This window comes from Oncorhynchus nerka, linkage group LG15 (genome assembly GCF_034236695.1).
Source record: "Oncorhynchus nerka isolate Pitt River linkage group LG15, Oner_Uvic_2.0, whole genome shotgun sequence".
Classification (NCBI taxonomy): Eukaryota; Metazoa; Chordata; class Actinopteri; order Salmoniformes; family Salmonidae; genus Oncorhynchus; species Oncorhynchus nerka.
Window position 1 is genome coordinate 67,152,150 of NC_088410.1, and position 16,075 is coordinate 67,168,224.

At 40.7% G+C, this 16,075-nt stretch overlaps 1 protein-coding gene across 1 annotated transcript; it reads left to right on the top strand.

Annotated features, from left to right (window-relative positions):
- The first annotated feature begins 4,093 nt into the window (after positions 1-4,093).
- LOC115143164 (peptidyl-prolyl cis-trans isomerase FKBP11-like) lies at positions 4,094-15,748 on the top strand. Its single transcript, XM_029683291.2, has 6 exons — positions 4,094-4,437; positions 4,668-4,730; positions 5,460-5,550; positions 5,739-5,772; positions 6,034-6,104; positions 15,494-15,748. The coding sequence occupies exons 1-6, from the start codon at positions 4,324-4,326 to the stop codon at positions 15,700-15,702; spliced, it is 582 nt and encodes a 193-aa protein (XP_029539151.1). The 5' UTR covers positions 4,094-4,323; the 3' UTR covers positions 15,703-15,748.
- Positions 15,749-16,075: the final 327 nt, after the last annotated feature.

Here is a 16,075-nt window from a genome sequence, read left to right on the forward strand (position 1 = left end):
TTTGGGTCATTGTCATGCTGGAATACCCATCCACGACCCATTTTCAATGCCCTGGCTGAGGGAAGGAGGTTCTCACCCAAGATTTTACGGTACATGGCCCAGTCCATCGTCCCTTTGATGCGGTGATGTTGTCCTGTCCCCTTAGCAGGACCTTGCGGGCGCTGCAGGATTTCAATCCTTCACGGCGTAGTGTGTTACCAATTGTTTTCTTGGTGACTATGGTCCCAGCTGCCTTGAGATCATTGACAAGATCCTCCCGTGTAGTTCTGGGCTGATTCCTCACCGTTCTCATGATCATTGCAACTCCATGAGGTGAGATCTTGCATGGAGCCCCAGGTCGAGGGAGAATGACAGTTATTTTGTGTTTCTTCCATTTGCGTATAATCGCACCAACTGTTGTCACCTTCTCACCAAGCTGCTTGGCGATGGTCTTGTAGCCCATTCCAGCCTTGTGTAGGTCTACAATCTTGTCCCTGACATCCTTGGAGAGCTCTTTGGTCTTGGCCATGGTGGAGAGTTTGGAATCTGATTGATTGATGGCTTCTGTGGACAGGTGTCTTTTATACGGTTAACAAGCTGAGATTTGGAGCACTCCCTTTAAGAGTGTGCTCCTAATCTCAGCTCGTTACCTGTATAAAAGACACCAGGGAGCCAGAAATTTTTCTGGTTGAGAGGGGTCAAATACTTATTTCCCTCATTAAACTGCAAATCAATTTATAACACTTTTGACATGCGTTTTTCTGGATTGTTTTGTTGTTATTCTGTCTCTCACTGTTCAAATAAACCTACCATTCAAATTATAGACTGATCATTTCTTTGTCAGTGGGCAAACGTACAAAATCAGCAGGGGATCAAATACTTTTTTCCCTCACTGTATAGCCTATGAATATGTGCACCTAGCAAGGATGACAAACCATAACCTACGCCCAACAGATAAAAAAATAATTGCTCTAGTCTTTATTTCGGTGGCTAGTTAGCTAGTTAGCTGGTTGTCTGTATAGCTAGCTAGTGAAAGTGACAGCTGAGGTTGACGCTTAGTGTGCACAGCCCTAAGTTGCTGCAACACACAACTTTTCATGCCTGACCGACTAACTAGTTAGTTAGCTAGCTATAGCAAGCAGCTTGGACCATTTCCATATGAATTACATCGGTAGAAACAAGACAAAACAACCAACTACACTGAACAAAAATATAAACGCAACATGTAAAGTGTTGGTCCCATGTTTCATGAGTTGAAATAAAAGATCCCAGAAAAGGCTTATTTTTCTCACATTTTGTGTACAAATTTGTTTCCCTGTTAGTGAGCATTTCTCATTTGCCAAGATAATCCATTACATATCAAGAGCTGATAAACAGCATGATCATTACACAGGTGCACCTTGTGCTGGGGACAATAAAAGGCCACTCTAAAACATGCAGTTTTGTCACACAACACAATGCCGTAGATATTTCGAATTTTGAGGGAGCATGCAATTGGCATGCTGACTGCAGAAATGTACACCATAGCTATTGCCAGAAAATGAAATGTTAATTTCTCTACCATAAGGTTGTATAAGAGAATTTGCCAGTACGTCCAACCAGCTTCACAATCGCAGGCCACGTGTACGTCATTGTGTGGGCGAGCGGGTTTGCTGATGTCAATGTTGTGAACAGTGGTATGGGCAGACATAAGCTACGGACAGCGAACACAACTGCATTTTGTCGATGGCAATTTGAATGCACAAAAATACAGTGACGAGATCCTGAGGCCAATTTTTTAAAGGTATCTGTGACCAACAGATGCATACCTGTATTCCCAGTTATTTGAATTCCATAGATTAGTGCCTAATGAATTTATTTCAATTGACTGATTTCCTATTATGAATTGGAACTCAGTAAAATCAAGGAAATTGTTGCATTTTTATATTTGTATTCAGTATAGTTAACAGACTATATACAGCTAAACACTGCAATTATTTCCATGAGACAGAGAGCAATCATTCGAGCTCCACCGCTGATGTGCTCCTCTGTACCAACCAAGTTATCATGACATGACTTGCTAATATGAGAGCTATTCCCCAACTTTCACAGCATCAAACAACATCAACAACGCCAAACATTTATCTGCTGTTTACTTATTTCACTCACCTCGACATCTTCGCTTTTCAAAGTGCAAGGACGAGTTCGAATCAGTATCACCAACCAACATACAGTACCAGTCAAAAGTTTGGATAGGGATGGTGTATCGCTGCAGAATGTTGCTGGTTAAGTGTGCCTAGAATTCTAAATAAATCACGACAGTGTCACCAGTGTCACCAAGTACCGCCACACCATCACACCTCCATGCTTCACGGTGGGAACCACATATGCAGAGATCATCCGTTCACCAACTCTGTGCCTCACACAGCGATTGGAATCAAAAAATATCAGATATGGACTCATCAGACCAAAAGACAGATTTTGTGTTTCTTGTCTTCTTCTTTTTTAACCCCCTTTTTCTCCCCAATCTCGTTGTATCCAATTGTTAGTAGTTACTGTCTTGTCTCATTGCTACAACTCCCGTATGGGCTCAGGAGAGACGAAGGACAAGAGCCATGCGTCCTCCGAAACACAACCCAACCAAGCCGCACTGCTTCTTAACACAGCGCGCATCCAACCCGGAAGCCAGCCGCACCAATGTGTCGGAGGAAACACCGTACACCTAGCGACCTGGTCAGCATGCACTGTGCCCAGCCCGCCACAGGAGTCGCTTGTGCGCGATGAGACAAGGATATCCCTACCGGCAAAACCCTCCCTAACCTGGACAAAGCTAGGTAAATTGTGCGTCACCCAATGGACCTCCCGGTCGTGTCCGGCAGCGACAGAGCCTGGGCTCGAACCCAGAGTCTCTGGTGGCACAGCCTTAGACCACTGTGCCACCCGGGAGGCTATTTCTCTCTTCTTCTTGTTGGTGTCCTTTAATAGTGGTTTCTTTGCAGCAATTCGACCATGAAGGCCTGATTCACGCAGGTTCCTCTGAACAGTTAATGTTGTCTGTTTCTTGAACACAGTGAAGCATTTATTTGGGCTGCAATTTCTGAGGCTGGTAACTCTAATTAAATTATAATCTGCAGCAGAGGTAACTCTGGATCTTCCTTTCCTGTGGCGGTCCTCATGAGAGCCAGTTTCATCATAGCGCTTGATGGTTTTTGCGACTACACTTGAAGAAACTTTCAAAGTTCTTGAAATTTTCCAGATTGACTGACCTTCATGTCTTAAAGTAATGATGGACTGTCGTTTCTCTTTGCTTATTTGAGCTGTTCTTGCCATAATATGGACTTGCTATTTTACCAAATAGGGCTATATTCTGTATACCTTGTCACAACACAACTGATTGGCTCAAATGCATTAAGAAGGAAATAAATTCAACCAATGAACTTTTAGCAAGGCACACCTGTTAATTGAAATGCATTCCTGGTGACTACCCCATGAAGCTGGTTGAGAGAATGCCAAGAGTGTGCAAAGCTGTCTTCAAGGCAAAGGGTGGCTACTTTGAAGAATCTCAAATATAAAATATATTTTGATTTGTTTAACACTATTTTGGTTAATACATGATTTCATATGTGTTATTTCATAGTTTAGATGTCTGTACTATTATTCTACAATGTATAAGAAAAACCCTTGAATGAGTAGGTGTGCCCAAACTTTTGACTGGTACTGTAGATACAGTCTCTTTCACAATAAAAGTCATGTCCGCTTCGGCGCTGTCATTTTCTGTAATGAAGTTTAAAAAACGGTGAAAAGTCAAACGACAGCATACCCTGTTTCCGGTTTCTGGTTGATAACAACAGCCACGCGAATACGATACCAGATTGTTAACAAATTCATTTGGCGAAACTGACACATATTATTGATAGAAAAACAAGGCCATTCACAGCCGCTGTAGTAAATTAAAGAAACCCCGTCGAGGGCCACTATGGGTTCTAAAGGGAATATTAATTATGTTTTTTTTCTGGGGGTACTGATACTGCTGAAGCTTTAAGAAGACTCACAACTGCCCTCAATCGACACAAATAATGTAACTGCACCGTTACCTATCAGCAATTGACTTCTGGGATGCTGGCGGAATGTTTAAGGCGGGCTCTTCGCAGTCATTTCGGCGACACAGGCCCGCGGGTCGACTGCATCGTTATCACCATACTATAACAACACATCACCCTTAACTGGCGTCTAGCCTATATATACACACACAGTACCTCCGAATCTCTATTCGACAGATTGTCTGTGGTGGTCAGTCGGTGGCGCTTGCTGTACTACGGCTTCACGGAAGTTAGTTGGATAGTTTTCCAAAAGTTCGGATTTACAATGAAAGCCAAGACTGGGGTCACCCTAGTCTTGCTAGCTGCTTTCGTTTATGTTGCAGCACAGGAAGGCGAATCCGAGCAAAATGTTGTGGAAGAGTTATTGGTGGAAACCTTGGTGAGTTCTGTCTTTTTCTCTCTATCGTAGACTTATAGAGCGATAGGAAAGTGTCGACTCTTGCACTAACCGAATGCCATTCATTGTAACATTCAGACCAAATTGAAACAATGTATCCGTTTTTGATCGTTATAATTGTCAATGTATCGTTTATTTTGTGTAATAAAGCGATGCATTCGTATTTATTTGCAATTCAAATATATCATGTTTTAATTATCTCCCTTCATAAGGTAAAACCCGAAACTTGCTCTATAACGTCAGAAATGGGAGACACGCTACAAATCCACTATACGGTAAGCAAAAAGGAGTGGAAATGAATGGCCTAAAAATATTTTCAATTTCGAAGGTATAGGCACCGCCCTGTTTGACTTCAGACCTAGCCTGCCTATTGAGAGAAATGTGAACTACATTTTTTGGGGGAAAATGTGAATGGAATCTGGTCAAAAGTGTGCTCTGTATTTTAAGTGGTTCTGATTCATTGCATGTCAATAAACTTGACTATAGTCAATACGATGTTGTCTGTGGCATGGTGCAGAGTAACAAGTTACCGTTTTTCATTTGAGACTGGCAAATTCGTGAACTTGGCATCAAATATTGTCAGATAAAAACCACTTTCTATTCTGCATTACACATCGTTGGTATTCGTATCTGGGATGAGTAAAACTGCAATGTTTTATCCCATGTCGCGAAAAAAATGACACGTTTTATGCGTGCCATATATTTGACTCGGCACTGCAATGGGGAGATGCAACACGTCAGCACTCCTGCTCCTGCTGCGAGTAGGGCAGTAGTCCAACCGAAACTCGTCACTCATGAAGCGTCATGCTTGAGCTTGACCATTGCCTCACCTAACATACAGCCAACTCTTATAAAGACATTTGAAAAAAGTCTCAAGTGTTTCACATTTTAATTTGATTTGCAGGAAATGCATCTTAACCTTCTATTTTGATTCTAATCACTGCTTGCATGCACAATCCTTTTTAACATGTCTTCCATTCACATTGTTCCAATGCTCTGAACAGGGTAAACTACTTGCTGATGGCAAGGTGATTGACTCATCACTGTCCCGGGACCCTCTTGTTGTTGAGCTGGGAAAGAGGACCGTTATCCCTGGTAAAATCACACAACTATTCAAATTGCCTGTATTAGACCTGATATTGATCACACAAAATAGCAGGAACACTAGCTTATGTTTCAAACAGCAATATACCTTCAGATTTAGCTCACACTAGCATTGCAGTGTTTTTGTTATCGCATCAGTCACTGTATAAAGATAACATGAAATTCTGTATCTCCAACAGGTCTGGAACAGAGTTTGGTAGGAGTTTGTGAAGGGTAGGTAAACCGTCAAGGTCTGCCAATACAAAGCTTTGAAAGGGACATGTTGCATTAATTTATATAAGATAACCACTTTCTCTAGGAAATAAAAAATGATATTATATGAACTAGGATAACTAGTTTAAAATATAGATATTTTCAGTATGTGAAGCAATCACAAAGATCCTGTCTCAAATGACTGTTAAAATTGTGTCACTAAAATAGTGGAAATCATGCAAACCTTTAAGAATAGGCCTTTTCTGTCTTGTGTTCCTCCAGACAAAAAATCAAGACCACTATTCCACCACACCTTGCCTATGGAAAAAGAGGATACCCTCCAACTATCCCAGGTACTTAAAAAACATGTGCATATACACATGTACATACGCATACTGTATACATGCAACTGTATCATATACAGTGCCTTCAGAAAGTTTTCACACCCCTTGACTTTTTCCACATTTTGTGTTAAAGTGGGATTAAAATGGATTTAACAAAAATTGGTCAACGATCTACACAAAGTACTCTAATGTCAAAGTGGAAGACAAATGTATGAAAATAAAACTGTTGATTGCATGAGTATTCAAACCCTGTGAGTCAATACATGTTAGACTCACATTTAGCAGTTATTACAGCTGTAAGAGCTTTGCACACCTGGATTGTATAATATTTGCACATTTTATTATTAAAAAGAAAAATCTTTAAGTTCTGTGAAGTTGGTTGTTGATCATTGTTAGACAGCCATTTTAAAGTCTTGCCATACATTTTCAATCCAATTTATGTTCAAACTCTAACTCGGCCACTGTCTTCCTAGTAAGGAACTCAAGTTTAGATTCGGCCTTGTGTTTTAGGTTATTGTCCCGCTGAAGGAGAATTGTCTCCCAGTGTCTGTTGGAAATCAGACTGAACTAGGTTTTCCTGTAGGATTTAGCCTGTGCTTAGATCTATTAAGTTTGTTGTTATCCTAAAAAACTTGCTAGTCCTTCCCGATGACATGCATACCCATAACATGATGCAGCGACCACCATGCTTGAAAATATGAAGAGTGGTACTCAGTTTTATGTGTTGTCGGATTTGCCCCAAACATAATGTATTCTTTTCAGGACATAAAGTTAATTTCTTAACAAAATGTTTTGCAGTTTTACTTTAGTGCATTAATGCAAACAGGATGTATGACTTGGAATATTTGTGTACTGTGCAGGTTTCCTTTTCACTCTGTCATTTTAAGGAAAGGGAAAGGGGGATACCTAGTCAGTTGTACAACTGAATGCGTTCAACTAAAATGTGTCTTCTGCATTTAACCCAACCCCATTTTTAGACTAGTATTGTGGAGTAACTACAATGTTGTTCCATCCTCAGTTCTCTCCTATCACAGCCATTAAACTCTAACTGTTTTAAAATCACCATTGGCCTCTTGGTGAAATCCCTGAGCGGTTACCTTATTCTCCGGCAATTGAGTTAGGAAGGACGCCTGTTCTTTTGTATTGACTGGGTGTATGATACACCATCCACCAATGTAATTAATATCTTCACCCTGCTCAAAAGGATATTCAATATCTGCTTAGGTTCACTTTGCAAGGCATTGGAAAATCTTTGTGGTTGAAACTCCCTGCTTGACGAAGGGCCCTTACAAATAATTGTATGTGTGGGGTACAGAGATGAGATTTTATTTTACTAGGTAAATTGACTGCGAACACATTCTCATTTACAGCAACTACCTGGGGAATAGTTAGAGGGGGATGAATGAGCCAATTGGAAGCTGGGGATGACAAGGTGGCCATGATGGTATGCGGGCCAGATTGATTGGGAATTTAGCCAGGACACAAGGGTTAACCCTTACTCCTACGATAAGTGCCATGCTCGCTTTAATGACCACAGAGAGTGTGGACATCCATTTAACATCCCATCTAAAAGATGACACCTTACACAGCAATGTCCCCAATCACTGCCTTGGGGCATTAGGATATTTTTGGGGGACCTGAGGAAAAAGTGCCTCATACTGGTCTTCCAACACCACTTCCAGCAGCATCTGGTCACCCATCTAGGGATCGACCAGGACGAACCTGCTTAGTTTCGAGGCAAGCTAGCAGTGAAATACAGGGTGGTATGCTGCTGGCCAGGTAGTCACTCAAATCATATTAAACACCATAATGGCATACATGCAACTTATTATGTGACTTGTTAAGCACATTTTTATTCCGGAACTTATTTAGGCTTGCCATAACAAAGGGTTGAATACTTATTGACTCAAGTCATTTCTAAAAAAAAAAAAAAAAAAAACATAATTCCACTTTGACATTATGGGGTATTGTGTGTAGGCCAGTGACTCATCTCAATATAATCCATTTAAAAGTCAGGTTGTAACACAGCAAATTGTGGAAAAAGTCAAGGAATGTGAATCCTTTCTGAAAGCATTGTACACACTCAATAATACAAAGAAACAAACACTAAATAAATACGGCAACTCACCTTGATGACACTGCCCTGCCAGTCATGTCGATGTAAACTTGGAGCCACGCGATGACATGTGTCCCACAACAACTCGTCGGAAAAGCATGCAGTTTATTAGGATACAGATTAAATAAATTATGATCTGGATGCTCCATTCCAATAAATATCAAGGGTCTTATTATGGTGAAATGATCATCGACGCTTGGCTGTCGTTTGACAAATACAAATAATCTCGCTTTTTTTGTCCATAATAATCTCTTCATGTAGACTATAACCGTACTGTATATGCGAGCTGTTAGCTAAAGCGCATGTGGAAATACCAGTGGGCACACCCGCTATATACTGAACCATCAGTAGAGTTGAAAATGCGATGGAAACAATTTAACTTCATTTATTATTTGGTACGTGGGAATTGAACTGCAAATTGTATTTTTATGTGCAGTACATCATCACGCGCAGGCTTTTATCCCCAATAAGTCAATTTGATGGAAATACATCTGGTGGGAAATATTGTTTTGATACGTATTTTAGAATATTCGTATGAAAATCTGCCAATTGGATGGAAACCTAGCTACTGTCAGCTTAAAATCCTTTACAAGTGCAAGTGATATAGAACACAATATTAATTGGTATGCTGTAATACTGTATGTAAATACAATATATGATTACATATTCACTGTTAGCATATGCTGAAATTTTATTACAATACAATTTAAAACCTCTTAGGGATCCCTTAACGCTCGAATCCCGTTAGTGGGATAATTTGACAACATCCGGTGAAATTGCAGTGCGCCAAATTCAAACTACAGAAATATAAATATTTAACATTCATATAAATACAAGTGTAATACATCAAAAATAAAGCTTAACTCCTTGTTAATCCAACTGCTGTGTCAGATGTCAAAAAGGCTTTACGGCGAAAGCACACCATGCGATTATCTGAGGACAGCGCCCTGCATACAAAAACATGAAAGCCATTTTTCAACCTGGCAGGTGCGACATGAAAGTCAGAAATAGCGATATAATAAATGCCTTACCTTTGAAGATCTTCAAGCCCAAATGTCTGTGACACAATGAATGGTCGCTTTTATTTGATAAATTCCTTCTTTATATCCCCAAAATGTCAATTTATTTGGCGTGTTTGATTCAGAAATACACTGGTTCCAACTCGCCCAACATGACTACAAAGTATCTAATAAGTTACCTGAAAACATGGTCCAAACAACATTTCTAATCCAAACTCGGGTACCCTAAAATGTAAATAATTGATCAAATTTAAGATGGAATAAACTGTTTCCAATACCGGAGAAAAATAACGAGGAGCGCGCTCCTGTTCGCGCGCACCAAAAGTCCATCTGAGTGACACATGGAAAGAATAGGACTACTTAATTTCTCAAAAGGAAAAACATTGAACAATTTCTAAAGACTTGACATCTAGTTGAAGCCATAGGAACTGCAACCTAATAAATCAGGTTTCCCATAGAAAAGCATTGGCAAACCCAATGACCTCCAAAATAAATGTTCCCTGGCTGGATTGTGCTTGGGGTTTCGCCTGCCAAATCAGTTCTGTTATACTCAGACATTATTTTAACAGTTTTAGAAAGGTTCGTGTTTTCTATCCAATACTACCATGCATATTCATATCCTAGCTTCTGGGCCTGAGTAACAGGCAGTTTACTTTGGGCAAGCTTTTCATCCGGATGTAAAAATACTGCCCCCTAGCCCAAAGTGCTGTTTTGCTGCAGTAAATATAAAGCAATCTGTCAATTATGGTGCACTGTGGAAAAGTGTGTGGGTGGGGAAATAATCTTTGGGTCATTAACATATTTCAAGGCATGCCTTGTAAGTGGCTATATTTGTTGCACCCACTAGTGAGAATGCTGTACCAATTGAACTGATGTGGTAGTAGTGCCCATACAATTAACATGTGTGTGTGTATAAGAAACAAATCAGTGTCAGCAAGTAATTACAGTTGAAGTCGGAAGTTTACATAGACTTAGGTTGGAGTCATTAAAACTAATTTTTCAATTTCTTGTTGACAAACTATAGTTTTGGCAAGTCGGTTAGGACATATACGTTGTGCATGACACAAGTAATATTTCCAACAATTGTTTACAGACAGATTATTTCACTTATAATTCACTATCACAATTCCAGTGGGTCAGACGTTTACATGCACTAAGTTGACTGTGCCTTTAAACAACTTGGAAAATTCCAGAAAATTATGTCATGGCTTTAGAAGTTTCTGATAGGCTAATTGGAGGTGTACCTGTGGATGTATTTCAAGGCCTACCTTCAAACTCAGTGCCTCTTTGCTTAACATCCTGGGAAAATCTAAAGAAATCAGCCAAGACTTCAGAACCAAAAAAAAACTGTTGACCTCCAAGTCACGTTCATCTGTACAAACAATAGTACGCAAATATAAACACCATGGGACCACGCAGCCATCATACCGTTCAGGAAGGAGACGCGTTCTGTCTCTTAGAGATGAACGTACTTTGGCGCAAAAAGTGCAAATCAATCTGGAGGAAACGGGTACAAAAGTATCTATATCCACAGTAAAACGAGTCCTATATCGACACAACCTGAAAGGCCGCTCAGAAAGGAAGAAGCCACTGCTCCAAAACCGCCATAAAAAAGCCAGACTCTGGCAACTGCACATGGGGACAAAGATCATACTTTTTGGAGAAATGTCCTCTGGTCTGATGAAACAAAAATAGAACTGTTTGGCCATAATGACCATCATTATGTTGGGAGGAGGAAGGGGAGGCTTGCTAGCCGAGGCACACCATCCCAACTGTGAAGCACAGGGGTGGCAGCATCATGTTGTGGGGGTGCTTTCCTGCAGGAGGGATTGGTGCACTTCACAAAATAGATGGCATCATGAGGAGGAAATTATGTGGATATATTGAAGCAACATCTCAAGACCTCAGTCAAGAAGTTAAAGCTTGGTCGCAAATGGGTCTTTCAAATGGACTATGACCCCAAGCATACTTCCAAAGTTTTGGAAAAATGGCTTAAGGACAACAAAGTCAAGGTATTAGTGGCCATCACAAAGCTCTGACCTCAATCCCATAGACAATTTGTGGGCAGAACTGAAAAAGCGTGTGCGAGCAAGGTGGCCTACAAACCTGACTCAGTTACACCAGCTCTGTCAGGAGGAATGAGCCAAAATTCACCCATCTTATTGTGGGAAGCTTGTGGAAGGCTACCCGACATTTAAAGGCAATGCTACCAAATACTAATTGAGTGTATGTAAACTTCTGACCCACTGGGAATGTGATGAAATAAATAAAAGCTGAAATCAATCATTCTATCTGCTATTATTCTTACATTTAACTTTCTTAAAATAAAGTGCTGATCCTAAAACATAATTTTTACTATGATTAAATTTCAGGAATAGTGAAAAACTGAGTTTTTAAATGTATTTGGCTAAGGTGTATGTAAACTTCTGACTTCAACTGTATGTGTGTTTTCTTAATGTCCTTTTGGTCTTTTTGCCCTGGAATCATTACCAGTTTGGAAGCCTTTGTTTACACCTATAGACGTGCAAGTGATATAAATATTTTGTAATATAAACATTTTTTATTTAACCAGGTAGGCCAGTTTAGAACAAGTTCTCATTTACAACTGCGACCTGGCCAAGATAAAGCAGAGTGTCAAACAACAGAGTTACACATGGGATGAACAGTCAATAATATACAAATCTGTATACAATGAGTGAAGGAGGCCGGTTGTGAAATAGGAAGCCTATTTCTAGATTTAATTTTGGATTGGAGATGCTTAATATGAGTCTGGAAGGAGAGTTTGGTCTAGCCAGACACCTAGGCATTTATCGTTGTCCACATATTCTAAGTCAGAACCGTCCATAGTAGTGATGCTAGTCGGGCGAGCGGGTGCGGGCAGCGATCGGTTGAAGAGCATGCATTTTGTTTTACTAGCATTTAAGAGCAGTCCAAAATGATCGGTGATCTGTTTGTTCACCTGGCTTTCGAAGACTTTGGAAAGGCAGGGCATGATGGATATAGGTCTGTAATAGTTTGGGTCTAGAGTTTCTCCCCCTTGAAGAGGGGATGACCGCGGCCACTTTCCAATCTTTAGGAATCTGACAATACGAGAGGTTGAACAGATTAGTAATAGCTGTTGCAACAATGGTGGTGGAAAATTTTAGGGAGAGGGGGTCCAGATTGTCTAGCCCAGCTGATTTGTACATCAGCTGTCTGGATTTGGGTGAAGGAGAAGCGGGGGGGGGGGGGGCAGAGCTGTTGGCCGGGGTTGGGGTAGAGCTGTTGGCCGGGGTTGGGGTAGAGCTGTTGGCCGGGGTTGGGATAGCCAGGTGGAAAGCTTATTGAAATTATCATGGATTTATTGGTGGTGTCAGTGTTTCCCAGCCTCAGTGCAGATGGCAGCTGGGAGGAGGTGCTCTTATTCGCCATGGACTTGTGTCCCAAAACTTTTTGGAATTAGTGCTGCAGGATGCAAATTTGTTTGAAAAAGCTAGCCTTTGCTTTCCTGACTGTGTATATTGGTTCCTAACTTCCCTGAAAAGTTGCATATCACTATTCGATGCTAGTGCAGTACATCACAGGATGTTTTTGTGCTGGTCAAGGGCAGTCAAGTCTGGAGTGAACTAAGGGCTATATCTGTTCTTAGTTCTACATTTTCTGAATGGTGTATCTTAAATAAGCATGGTGAGGAAAGTGCTTTTAAAGAACAACCAGGCATCCTCTATGGGATGAGGTCAATATCCGCCCAGGTTGATTAAAGGCCTGCTCGCTGAAGTGTTTTGGGGCGCGTTTGAAAGTGATGAGGGGTGGTCGTTTGACCGCGGACCCATAACGGACGCAAACAATGAGGCAGGGATTGCTGAGATCCTGGTTGAAAACAGCAGAGGTGTATTTAGAGGGCAAGTTGGTCAGTATGATATCTATGAGGGTGCCCATGTGTATGGACTTGGCGTTGTTCCTTGATAATTTGTGTGAGATTGAGGGCATCTAGCGTAGATGGTAGGAAGGCCGTGGTGTTTAGCATGTCCCAGTTTAGGTCACCTAACAGTACGAACTCTGACGATAGATGGGGTGCAATCAATTCACATATGGTGAACAGGGCACAGCTGGGAGCTGGGGGGGGGGGGGGGGTCTATAACAAGTGGCAACAGTGAGGGACTTATTTCTGGCGAGATGGATTTTTAAAAGTAGAAGCTCGAACTCTTTGGGCATAGACCTGGATAGTATGACAGAACTCTGCAGGCTATCTCTACAGTAGATTGCAACTCTGCCCCCTTTAGCAGTTCTATCTGTTTTGGAAAATGTTTATAAGTGGGGATGGAAATTTCTGGATTTTTGGTGGCCTTCCTAAGCCAGGATTCAGACACGGCTAGGACATCAGGGTTGGGACATACCTAGTAGCCAACCTGCTTGCACCAATCCCATAGAATTACAGTGAAATAACATAAAAATTACAGTAGCATTTACTTTCAGTATAGTAGGCTAATTTTACAGTATTGTACTATATGATTACTCTATTACAGTAATTTACAGGAAGCTGATGGCAAGTTACTGTGAATATTACAGTAACATACTTGGCACTAGCCAGAGTTGGGCAAGATAACTTTTGATGTATCTCAAAATCAAATACAATTTTATTGGTTGCATACTCATGGTTAGCAGATGTTAGTGCGAGTGTAGCGAAATGCTTATGCTTCTAGTTCCGACCCTGCAGTAATATCTAACAATTTCACAACAACTACCTTATACACACATGTGTAAAGGAATGATTAAGAATATGTACATATAAGTATATGGATGAGAGATGGCCGAACAGCATAGCCAAGATGCAGTAGATGGTATAGAGTACAGTGTATATACATATGAGATGAGTAATGTAGGGTATGTAAACATTATATAAAGTGCCATTGTTTAAGTGACTAGTGATACATTTATTACATCCAATAATTAAGGTGGCTAGAGATTGAGTGGCTTCTGCCAACAAAGACTCAATGTTAGTGATGGTTGTTTAACAGTCTGATGGCCTTGAGATAGAAGCTGTTTTTCAGTCTCTCGGTCCCAGCGTTGATGCACCTGTACTGACCTCGCCTTCTGGATTATAGCAGGGTGAACAGGCGGTGGCTTGGGTGGTTGTTGTCCTTGATGATCTTTTTGGCCTTCCTATGACATCGGGTGCTGTAGGTATCTGGTCTTCAAGTTATTTTGTGGTTGTAACAAATCTATCCTTAAAGGTCCCGAACAGTCATTCTGATTCCCATGTAAAATAGCCTTTTCTGTGACTAAAATATCCCTGATAATATTTTGGGGGATAGAAATGCTAAACATTTTAGGAAGTAATGTTTCTGTCATGGCCAACTACCAGGAAGTTTGAAAAGACAGGCTGAGTGGGCAGGGAGCTTATATTCATGAGCTCACCTTGACTGACAGCTCTGAGATCCCTATGTCAAGAAACTTGGATGCAGTGTTTCAGTAAAATCATCTCAAGCTAATTTGGTGATACACAAAGCAACTCAAACATTGAAATTGCATCAATGATGTACTTTTTTTTATATATACATCTTCTGTTTAGCATGTCTCTTGTGATGCGGTTCACAGCAGCATTGACTGATGTGTTGACATGACAACTGCTAAATGACACTTTGGTCATTTAGCAGACAATGTGATTTATAGTCTGTGTGTTTAACTAAGGTAGATGAACATATTAGTCATAGCAAGTAAAAAGATTGTTACCGTTAGTAAGTATGCTGTTGTAGTTAAGTAGGCTACTTGCACGTCTACTTTTGTATTGTAAAAATACATTGTATTCCAATTAAAATGTTACAAAATACATGTAACAGAAATACTTCCCATTGTTGGCACTAGCTGCATGCACTGTAAATCTGCAACAGTTGACTAATTACTGTTCTAGTAATGCACTGTAAATTCTAGAAATACAGCATGTTGCTGTAGTCAGGTGTTCTAGTAATATGCTGTAAGTTTGCTCTAAAGGTCCTGTAAATATACAGTAATTTACTGGCATTTGTGCTGCTAGTATTTTACTGTAAAAATGGCAGGACATTTTGTACAGTACACGCAACAACGTGACTCGGTTAGGGTTGCAAAACTTTCCCAAGATTCCCTGATTTTCCATAAATCCAGATTGGAGGATTCTGGATATCCCTGCTTATTCCCTCACAATTCTGGAAAGCTTCACACCAGGATTTAAGGAAAGTTAATGGAATTTTGCAACCCTAAACTCAGTACTTGATCCTCCATCTCTCTTCTTCCCTCTGTCCCGTTAGCTGATGCTGCTCTAGAGTTTGAGGTGGAGGTGATGTCACTGATCCAGGCAACCCCATGGCAGAAGATGGTGAATGATGTCTTTCCCCTAGTGTGTCTGGGCCTGGTTCCCACTCTGCTGGGTATGGTGGGTCTCTACCTCTATAACAAGGCCAATGCCCAGCGGCCAGGAAAGAAGAAGGCCAAGGACAAGAAGAGCAAGAAGAAGTGAAGGAGACTCTCATAACTATTTAACTAATAAAATTAAAAACAAGGGAGTTTTTTTGTTATTATTGTTTTAAATACTCTTCTTGTTTTGATAGTTATTGTAAGACAAGTATAGAATAAGGAATAGGATTCTGCCAGTAGGAGTGCATTCTACCAGTTTAAAGTTCTATTTACTCTTAGTCAGCATACAACTTGAAACCCTTTTGAAGTTCATGTATGAGTGATGCTGTGTGATTGATGTGTAGCCTGTTAGTTTGCATGTGCTGCACAACATGTGCCACCTCTTGACAGTGTGGCGCTTGCGTTGGGCGTCAGCAGTGAGTTGAACGATGAGGGTGGCTGTGATACCATCAGCAGGGGCTTGCGATGGTGGAGGA

Excerpts from the sequence above, each read along its gene's own strand:
- LOC115143164 (XM_029683291.2), top strand. The coding sequence starts at position 4,324 with ATGAAAGCCAAGACTGGGGTCACCCTAGTCTTGCTAGCTGCTTTCGTT. Across the intron at positions 4,438-4,667 it reads AGTTATTGGTGGAAACCTTG|GTAAAACCCGAAACTTGCTC; the intron begins GTGAGTTCTGTC and ends TCCCTTCATAAG. Across the intron at positions 6,105-15,493 it reads ATACCCTCCAACTATCCCAG|CTGATGCTGCTCTAGAGTTT; the intron begins GTACTTAAAAAA and ends CTGTCCCGTTAG.